At 46.1% G+C, this 10,000-nt stretch overlaps 1 protein-coding gene and 1 long non-coding RNA gene across 8 annotated transcripts in view; one reads left to right on the top strand and one right to left on the bottom strand.

The window, feature by feature from the left end:
• Positions 1 to 3,118, bottom strand: part of gata3 (GATA binding protein 3) — a 10,975-nt gene extending 7,857 nt beyond the window's left edge. The window contains exons 1-3 of one of the 7 annotated variants that reach the window (XM_047336184.1): positions 2,671 to 3,118; positions 2,101 to 2,552; positions 759 to 1,292 (exon numbers count right to left, since the gene is read on the bottom strand). In XM_047336184.1, coding sequence (XP_047192140.1) covers positions 759 to 1,292; positions 2,101 to 2,335 — 769 coding nt within the window. In that variant the 5' untranslated portion in view covers positions 2,336 to 2,552; positions 2,671 to 3,118. The remainder of the gene's footprint in view (positions 1 to 758; positions 1,293 to 2,100; positions 2,553 to 2,670) is intronic. The other 6 variants (XM_047336178.1, XM_047336182.1, XM_047336180.1 and 3 more) reach the window with 6 other exon arrangements.
• A 3,971-nt stretch (positions 3,119 to 7,089) lies between these two features.
• Positions 7,090 to 10,000, top strand: part of LOC118283327 — a 33,075-nt gene continuing 30,164 nt past the window's right edge. Inside the window, exons 1-2 of the long non-coding RNA XR_007031779.1 lie at positions 7,090 to 7,205; positions 8,198 to 8,248. This is a non-coding gene — a long non-coding RNA (uncharacterized LOC118283327). The remainder of the gene's footprint in view (positions 7,206 to 8,197; positions 8,249 to 10,000) is intronic.

Here is a 10,000-nt window from a genome sequence, read left to right as displayed (position 1 = left end):
ATATTAATCTCATTACAGGAAGAAAAGAAAGAGGGAAAAATGATCTTTCGGCTGCGCAGCAATAACCTTTAAAATAATTACTCCCCCCCTGTCTCTCTCCCCCCCGCTCCTCTCCCCTCCCGCGGTGGGTCGTGCTCTCTGCCACGGCGACGCTTGCGCCCGCTCCCCGCTCCCCGCTCCCTCTCTGTGTGAATGGACCGAGCAGCATCCGGTGCGTCGCCGCTGCGCGAACAATGCAACTGTGGCGCGCACTGGTCCGACAGTGATGGGATTATCTTAAACATATAAACGGGGCGACACAGTCCGGAGACCGGCTCTTCTACCCCCCCTCTACCCCCTCTCGATTTGCCCCCAACTCCGAGTCAGTGCACAGGACGAGGGGACAGGAGAAAGCATTCCTCTCTGAACCCGATTGCGTCATGGCTCGATTTTCTTTGAAGTAAAAAAAGAAATATATCTGGGGAATAGTCAACTAATTTAATTTGTTAGTGAATCCATTTGAGGTATTTAATAATATAATTGTGTCGAATATATTTTTTTTAAGTATTTAAGTATTTTAAGTATTTTATATTATTATTATTACAGAAGAAAGTGCTTTGCGGTTTGACCCTTTGGCCCCAGGAGGAGCTCGTTCTTATGAGGGATGGATGAAATCTTTTTTTCTGTATATATGAGATTAAACATGTGTAATCATTGCGGCTGCAAACGAGGGGGAATCATGTTAGATCAGAAGGGAATGTAGTAAAGCGCACGCCTACCTGAACAGGACCTTGTTTTTGGTCTTGTTTTGGAACCATAACTAGAAGAGGACCCACCTATCAGGCTACTTGGTGGGAAGAGGCCTGGCCCGTATTCGGGGACATATTGTGGGTATGTGGCGATGGGGTGGTGGGCCGAGGATGACCCTCCCCCGAGCGACGCCACGCTCCGGCTGTGGGCCGACTCCAGTTTCATGCTCTCGGCCAGGGTCACCTGGTACTTTATGCACTCCTTGTCCTCCTGCCGCCCGGAGCCGCCGGAGCCCGGCGTGGACAGGCCGGGGTCCGGGGACACGTCTTTCGGCGGGGTCGGGGGAAACGTGAAGAGGTGCGGACTGGAGTGGCCCGCGGACAGGGAGGAGGAGGAGGCCGGGGGGTAGACGGACAGGCCGGCCGGGGAGCCGTGGTGCAGGGGGTTCTTTTGGAAGGGGCTCAGGTTCCAGGGGGAAGTGCTGTGGTGCGGGGCGATGCCTTTGCTCCCCTCCAGCCAGGGCAGCGAGCCGTGCAGTAACGAGGGGCGGCACACCTGGCTACCTGCAGCGGCACAGAGACACGGGGAACACGTCAGTCTGCTGCAACTATACACACACATCAAATCATTTCTGCTTTTAAAGGCTTCAGGCCTAGAAGCGTAACATTTGTCGCGCTTTTACGCACAGATTTACCACATTATTCATATCGTTTTTATATTTCTAACACATCGCACACATGTTTCCTTACAGCTGTGGCTTTCTATTGAGGTTCTCATTTGATCCATCATTTTAATAACAGGCCTCGATATTAACAAACAAGCATCAAACGTCGAAAACGACTCGATATATCGAGATTGACTTGGTTCAGGAAGTTACGATATCGGAAACACCACAGATGACTGTGTGTGTGTGTGTGTGTGTGTGTGTGTGTCTGCAAGATGATGATACTAAATATGATTCTGAGCATTAGCAACATATTCCAGGTTCGCGTCTGTGATTTCCGTGCCAACACTGTATGCCTGTTTGTTTTAAAACACCGGATTGATCCAGAAAAACAAAGTTACGCACGAAAGGAAAAATCTACTTTTGACACCTGAGTCAGCTGAATGTTATTGTACAGTTTGTACAGTAACATTCACGAGTGTGTAAAACAAACACGAGCTAAAGGTTAAAAAAATAAAATAAATAAAAATACGTGTTTTACGCCATGGACGTAAATTCTCAGGTTGTTTTTTAAAAAAAGACAAAGTCTCTGGATCAAAAATCCCAAACGCAGTCTTTTCGGCTGCGGGTACATTACGCACTAATGTGCACGTTCATTAGATATAATAAAGTAATAAAAGGGCCCGAGCACAGGCGGTGGGACTCACTGTGGGGAGGCGGGGGGTACCTCTGGACGGCCCGGACAGAGTTGCCGTAGTACGGGGAGACGTGGTTCCCCTGCCCGTCGATATTAAAGAGTACATCCACATCGTCGGCGAGCGGATACTGCGAGGGGTCCATGTACGAGTGGCCGAGGCCCGGGTGGTGCGAGCCGGGATGCTGCTCGTTCAGCACCGAGGGATGGTGGCTCATCCACCGGGGCTGGTCCGCACTTACTTCCATTGCTTTGCTTTTTCTTTTCTTTTTTTTTTTTTTTTTAAATATTTCTCTTCAAGCAAATGTTCATGCGCAAAAAAGAAGAAGAAGAAAAAAAAAAAGTCACCAGATGAAAAATAATGTCTGTCCCAAATCCAGTTTTCCTTCTTTCTCTCTTTCGCTCTTTCTTTTTCTGTTATTAAATATTAAATCCACAGGTTCCGCGCGTGTTTCTTCTGATCACCTGGAGACAGAGGAGAGAGAGAAAAGACTGTTATTGTCTCAGTTTTTGGCTCAGGCGGGTTCACATGCAGCAGCAACAACGAAAAGGTCACAAGAGCATATTTAAACTCGACACATACCCCGCATTACAAAATGCAACAAACGTGTTGTCATATAAATATATATATATATATATATAAATATATATATACGTCCAAAATGGAATCCAGCCTCGCGCAGAGCAGAGAGAGACAGAAGAGTTCCTGAACTTCTTCTTCTTCTTCTTCTTCCTCTCAGAGAGAAAAAAAGCGAACGAACGTCAGTTTAGTTGGTTTCCTCGGCTCCGGCTCAACAAGTCTGTCGGGGGTTGAGTCGGGGGTTGAGTCGGAGGTGGTGTCGGAGGTGGAGGCGCAGGGACGTGGCTCCGCTGCGCACTGACCGGCTGCTGCAGCGACTTTAACTCACTGATCAAATCTGTGTTTGTGCGCAGTTGTAGCCTCTCTCTCTCCATTAACTCTCTCTCTCTCTCTCTCTCTGACTCCGTGTGTACTCTGTCGCCCTTGCTCTACTCCACCTCTCTCTCTCTCTCTCTCTCTCTCCAGCCCCCTTTTTTTCTCTCTCTCTCTCTCTCTTTTTCTTTTTTTTTTTTTTTACAGTGAAGGCATTCTTTCAGGATGGCGCCAGGCAGCTCAATGCTCGCAGACAGCTGTGGCGCGACGCAACTTAAGGAGGGTCTGTCAGTGTCATCGGTGGAAGGGGGAGGGGCCTAAGGCACCCTAATTGAATATAACGTGGGGGCCACAGCAGAATATGCAAGAACGTGCTGCAGGATTTTTTTTTATTTTCGTCAATGACCTTGCCTTAAGAAAATATGGCACAGTAAAAAAAAAGAAATTCATTTTTTCCTTTAGGCCTCATGAAACTTAACCACAGAGTGATGCATGGAGACATAGTGGGGGGGGGGGGGGGGGGGGGGAGTGAATTTATAAAACAATAATTAATCCATCTAAAAATGGAACATTAACTGTGCTTTTAAGAAAAAAGCACATTTAAATATAACATAATAAATCAGGCTCTGCTGCAGCAGTTTAAAAAAAAAAAGGAAAGAAAAGAAAAGAGGAGGAGAGAAGGAGGAGAGGCTGCAGCTGAGCCTGTTGCTCTGGGCCACTGGCAGGTCGCGGGACATTCACGCTCCTCTAAAATTTGTGACAGTGCGTCCTCTCGCGGTGACACGCGCATTATTCTAATGTGGATACATTTTTTTTTTTCTTCCACCTCCTCCACCGTGAAGTGGAAGTCTGCACCGGACAAGGACGCGCGGGGTGGACCGAGCTCCCGGTCCCCACAAAACAACAACAACAAAGAAAAAATACAAATAAAAACCAAAGAAAGAAAACTGTTATGTCGTGTGTGTATATATATAGATATAGATATAGATATATCTATATATATATACACACATATCCCACTGCGGCAACTCAAACTGACAGGCCACAATGGGCTCGTGTCATTACTTATTCAAAACATCAGTGCATTAAATTGCAACACGATCGCGCGCACGGCGGAAAGAGATGCTCTTCGATTTTCATCCCTAAGCAGCAGACATCATGTTAAAGGCTCAACATTTATTTTTCCTCTCTCCCTCTAAATCAAAGTGGAGGAATATTCAAGGTGTGTGTGTGTGTGTGTGTGTGTGTGTTTCCCGGGGGGAAAGTATTTTATGTCAAAAGCCAAGATTGGCTTCTCCATAATAAACTTTCAGATTGACATGTGCGTAATCGTAGATCACAGTGTGTGTGTGTGTGTGTGTGTGCGCGCGCGCCTCGGCGACGCACGCCGCCACTGGATATGACGTCACCGCGGTGTATGTGAGCAAGTCAGGAAGTGAAACCCTCTCCTCTCTTCTCTCTCACGGCCACGGCGCGCGAGGACATAGGTATTGGCAGCGGGAGCGCGCGCGCGCACGCCCTTGTGACCGCGTCTGACTGACATCGGGTCGGTTGGATGCACGAAACGCGCAGGAGGCCCATGATATCAATAATCAATGACGTCGATCAGTTTATAGATAGAAATTATATATATGTATATATATATAGAGAGATTTTTTTTTTTAAAGGCCACACGCTCCGGCGATGTCTCCATGCTCCATGGAAAGAGAGAGACTTGGCAAAGTGTCGCAGTTTTTCCTCTCCAGGATATAGACCTGTACCTGGGGGGGGGGGGGGCAAAACCCGAGACTGAACTTGGACGCAAACGGCTGTAGCTGCTATTGTCGAGCTGTCAGCGGACTCGTGTAATTATCCTCTCGGAGAGGAAAGAAGAGTATCGCGCGCGATGCGGCCAGTTGTTCTGATCCACGCAGTGGCCGAGAGAGGCGACACGTGCACGACGGTGAATGTGTGTAGAGCCTGGAATCCAGATTATGATTTTTATGTTTTTGTTTTTTTCCCTGACTGGATGTATATCGGAGCTTAGAGAGAGGGGGAGAGAACGGGGACATGGATGGAAGTCATCCCGTCACTTGATTCCAAAAACCTTAGTGTCAATAACACTGGAGCTTATTCAGCTGCCTCTCTTCAAAAAAAAGAGAAAAGTTGTCATTTATAATCCCAAACCGTGGCTTTAGCTGTTTCAAATGTGTGTGTGTGTGTGTGTGTGTTATTGCTGTGCGTTGGTTCGTCAAAGTGGGCGCGCGGCCAGTCCCTCCTCTGATGGCACAGATCCTCTCTGCCTGATTATGTCGACAAGCTCTGATTAAAATCAACACATGGCACAGATTATTATTATTATGGAATTTTTTTTCTTTCTGTTCTAGACCACGAGCGGATTATTTTGTGTGTGGACGATGAAATGTTTTAGATAACGCGTGCGTGCGTGTGTGTTTACGTTGCCCCTGACTTTCTTGTGTTATGACTCCATCATTAAAAAAAAATATAGTTTCCTTCCGCCAGTTGTTTTTTGAATCAGAGGCGAGGAAAGATACAATCACACAATAATAATAAAAAATACATTATAGCTCATGATAACAATATACCACCACTAGCATATTAAATACTACTGTAATAATGATAATACATTTATAGTTATAATAATGATAATATTTAAGGTTTTTATCGCAAAATAATAAAACACAGAGGGTGTAATTATTAAAAAATAGGAAGAATAAAAAGTGTGTGCGTGTGTGTGTCACCATAAACCGTCTCAAATAATATTCACCTTTCAACCTGATAAGAGAATTTTAAATACAAAATAAATCAACAGCAAAATAAACAAATGAGGTGAAAATTAAACCGCGAGCCCGGTTATTAATAACACATACATAATAAATCATATGAAAGGAAATAGGTGAGTGACTCGAAGTGCGCCAGGCCCTTGGTCTCATGTGTCACCGTGACCAGCTCGTTTATACATTTTGAAACCTGCCTCTTTTATTCTCTGACTCATCCGTGGCCTCTTTCTGCTCTTTTCAAGAAAGCAACACACACACAAATATTATAACATTTGTGTGTGTGTGTGTGTTCCTCGCGCTATGTGAACAGACTCGGCTTCTCAGAACAAAACGACGAGGAGGAGGAGGAGGAGGAGGATGAAGGCGACGACACGTCGATGAGACCCGAAACAAGAGAGAGAGAGAGAGAACGTGGATTTCCTAGAACGAGTCTCGGGACGAGAAATCAGTTTCTCTCGAGCGATTTGCGTTTTGCGTCGTTAGTCATATTGTTCCAGAAAAGGAAGAAAGGACGACAGAGAGGAAGGGAAAGAAAATAGAAGAAGAGAGAAATGATAAAAGAGAGGTAGAAGAAGAGATGCCAATTGACTTGGCTCGTGATTCTTATCGCTTCACGCCAGACACACACTGATGTAATCTTTCCCTTCAGCAAACAGGCCTCGTCACCTCTGAAGCAACATCATTAATACGTCTGCATACGTTTAAAAACACACACGCGCGTTTCTCTAAGTAAATATAACTAACAAACAAAAAATAGAGAGATATTTCAAAACAAATCCATGACCTGAATAGAACATGGAAGTGAGAGCATCCATCCTACCTGCTGCCCAACTTCATCAGCCGAGGCCGGAGGTGGAATTATTAATCCAGACTTTCAATATCTTAAACAATATTTAAAATGCTGTTTCAAAAAAAAAAAAAAAAAAAAAAAGATATTATAGATAAAGGTATGGACGAGCTCTTCCTCTACCTCTTCCTCTTCCTCTCGCTCTGTGACTCTGAATGCAAATGACCGCTGCCGGAGCTCGTTGGCCCGTGACCGTGCGCGGGTGATGCCCTTAATTTGGCATCACTACTCATTCATTCTCTCTCTGTCTCTCTCTTTCTCCCCCTCTCTTTCTCTCCGCCATATCAGGACACATCGACCGAAGAAGGCGAGATGGGGGAGACTAATAACTGGGAGGAGGAGGAGGAGGAGGAGGAGGAGGAAGAAGAAGAAGAAGAGGAGGAGGATGAGGAGGAGGAGGGGAGGAAGCGCAGCCTCAGCAAGCAGCTCCTTTTTTTTTTTTTTTTTTTAATGACCCGCCGGCAAAAAGGTAATCAGATCAATTTCACGGCGTGCACGGGATTCTGCCTACACACCAACCGACCGAGCTGGGCGGTAGGTAATAGGTCCGTTAAAACCCCTCATCTACCGTTCCTTTTTTGTGAGGGGTGGGTTTCGAGGTAAGGTTGCTGAATATATATATATATGTTTTATATATACGAATGGATCCGGAGTCGGTGCTTTACGCGCGGCCACATGCGGTGAAAGGACATGGCGACGGTTAACAGCAGCAATGGCGGTCGCAGTGTGGATGTTGCGCGGCCGCTGTTCGCAGCCTCTCTCCGGCAAGTGCCATGCACGCGGCTCCGCTCCTCCACATTAACTCCGGGGGGAAAAAATCCACAATATCTACGAATCTTTCCTCAGTTCGTTTCTTCGTTTACTTTCGAACCCGCTCGCTAAAGTTTTGCCCTCATCACCATCATCACCATCATCATCATCACTATTATCATCCACCACCGCAGACGAGGCAACAATCTCTGCCCGAGTCGAGCCTCGAGCAGCGGCAGCAGCAGCCGAGTGGACGCGGCGCGTCTCGGACGCACCGGCCGGTTGTTTTTCCCCCAAAGCAAAACATTAAGAGAAATAGATTAAAACATGTTTTACTGACCTGCAGCGGCCGCCGGACGGGTGGAGGCTTTTTTTTTGGTTTTCTCTCCCCCCCTGCAGATGTGAAGGAGACTGAGTGACATAGAGAGATGGAGGCGCCGATGGCATTTAGAGAGAGAGAGAGAGAGAGAGAGAGAGAGAGAGGGAGGAGGAGAGGAAGAGTCGTGGACTGAGGAAGGTAAAAAAAAAAAAAAACTCTCTCACACATAGAGGTGGTTGTGCGCGCGCCCCTCGGTCACATCATAAGAGGAGGACATTTACGCGCGCGCACACGGGCCAAACCAAAGGCGACATCTTTACCATAGTTACTGTACTGAGCTGAGAGGTGCGCGCGCGCGCGCGTGAGCCGGCAGCTCTTCCGGGTCAGAGGAATGGAAATTGAAAAGGCCAATAGAAACGAATAATAGGCCCTGATATTAAAATATGAATAATGTCACAGACAAAGATTTCTTTGCAAAATTTCCGAATTATTATTTAGTTTTTTTACTCTTTGTTTTCGTAGGTACATGGCGAGAACAACAGCTGATCAGAGCCCAGGTGACGCCCACTCGCTGTGAGTGTACACACACACACACACACGTCTTCCTGTAGTCAGCTGTCATTCATAAGTGACACACCAGGATATATCATAACATGCATTTGTGGGGGGTTTTCTATGATACACGTGGTTCGTTTTGTGCGTAAAAACAGTAGTTATGTGTCGTTATTATCTTTTATAGTTCTGTCTGTTATTGGCTCGTGCTCTGCACATATTTTCTCAGAGACCCACCCCCCCCCCCCCCCCCACACACACACACACGATGCTGCTGCGCCTCCTTTTGTGTTGCAGCAGCATCAGCAGCCTCTTCTCTCTCTGCTCCGCCACAAAGGAGATGAAGCAGCTGCAGTCTGATCAACACCAGAGCCGCGTGTGAACCAATCATCAATATGTGCGTGCGTGTGCGCGCGCGGGAAAACAAAACAAAAAAACCTGAAATGTTTTTTTCCCCATATCGATGACCATAACTGGTCCTTGTGAAAATGGCGCTCACCCCGCAGCGGCCTGCTGCGAGCGCGCGTGTTGACACCGCGGCTGATTGAAAGGAGCAGCGAGCAAATCCTGATCCTTCTCCTCACATGAGGAGGAAGAGGAGGAGGAGGAGGAGAGAGGAGGATGCTCGGTGTCTCTCTCACGTTGACTCTGTGTGAGGGAGAATGTAAACCGATCACACCCTGCGAAATCTATCTTTGGCGAGAAAAAGGAAAATTCAATTAAGGGTTAATAAATTAAAGATAATTGACGCCAAACCTTCCTTGTGTGTATAAACTTATATATATATATATATTTATACATACAGCCAAATGTGTGTCTCGATGAATAATTCAGCAGCTGCCGGAGCTTTTCTTTTATGGAATTAGTATATTTTTTCCGCATCTGAAACAGAATTACAAAAGAAAAGAAGGGAAAAAAATCATCATCCAGATCAGTAATGATTTATTAATCTGCCTCTTATATTTTCGGGAAATGATTACAGCTCATTCCATTTCAATGTAAGGAGGTGAAGTTAATGTGCAACAACAAGCACAGATAATTAAAGCATATTATAGGTGTGGCCTAATAATAAAAATAATAAAAACAGATTAATTATGAATGGGGGGAAATAAGGAGAAATCAATTTCTGTCTTGTTTTGAGTGAATAAAGGGAGAAAATGCATTTTAATGAATCTATTTATTTTGGAATAGGAGGAAGATGAGGAGGAGGAGGAGGGTGTGTGTGTGTGTGTGTGTGAGAGAGAGAGAGAGAGAGTATTTTTGTGGAGCTCCATGTTTAATGAATCGTCAGTGGAGACGGTGAACGGTCTTGGATGATGCTGTTGTGCGTGGGGTCACGCGGTGCCACGCGGTGCCAGTGTCCGTTTACGCGCTCCCGAGAACCGGGGCGGGCCAAAGTCCTGCACTCACAGTCGGTCACGCTCCTCTTCCTCCTCTTCCTCCTCTTCGCGTCGCCGTGAAATCGCGTGATTTTCGTTTTTAAATGCAGAATTTTGACACGAGTTAAATAAAAAAAATAAAAAAGCAGAGGCGGACAAACCAAACTGCGGGTTCCACCGGGGCCACGCGGAGCCATGCGCGCATGCACCGGCCCTCCTCTTCTTCTTCTATTATTCTAATAATCATTATCATGATTATCATCAACCATCAGCTTCACAGTTGTGAGTCACATGAATTTGATTATTTATTATGATTATTTTGCAGTTTGAGTTGCACAAGCAGCAGAGACGCAGTGAATCATTCACGGTCACCAGCCTCTCACAGCCTTTTGAT

This window comes from Scophthalmus maximus, chromosome 12 (genome assembly GCF_022379125.1).
Source record: "Scophthalmus maximus strain ysfricsl-2021 chromosome 12, ASM2237912v1, whole genome shotgun sequence".
Lineage (NCBI taxonomy): Eukaryota > Metazoa > Chordata > Actinopteri > Pleuronectiformes > Scophthalmidae > Scophthalmus > Scophthalmus maximus.
The sequence above is the reverse complement of the archived record's forward strand: the minus strand, read 5'-3'. Positions and strand labels throughout refer to the sequence as shown.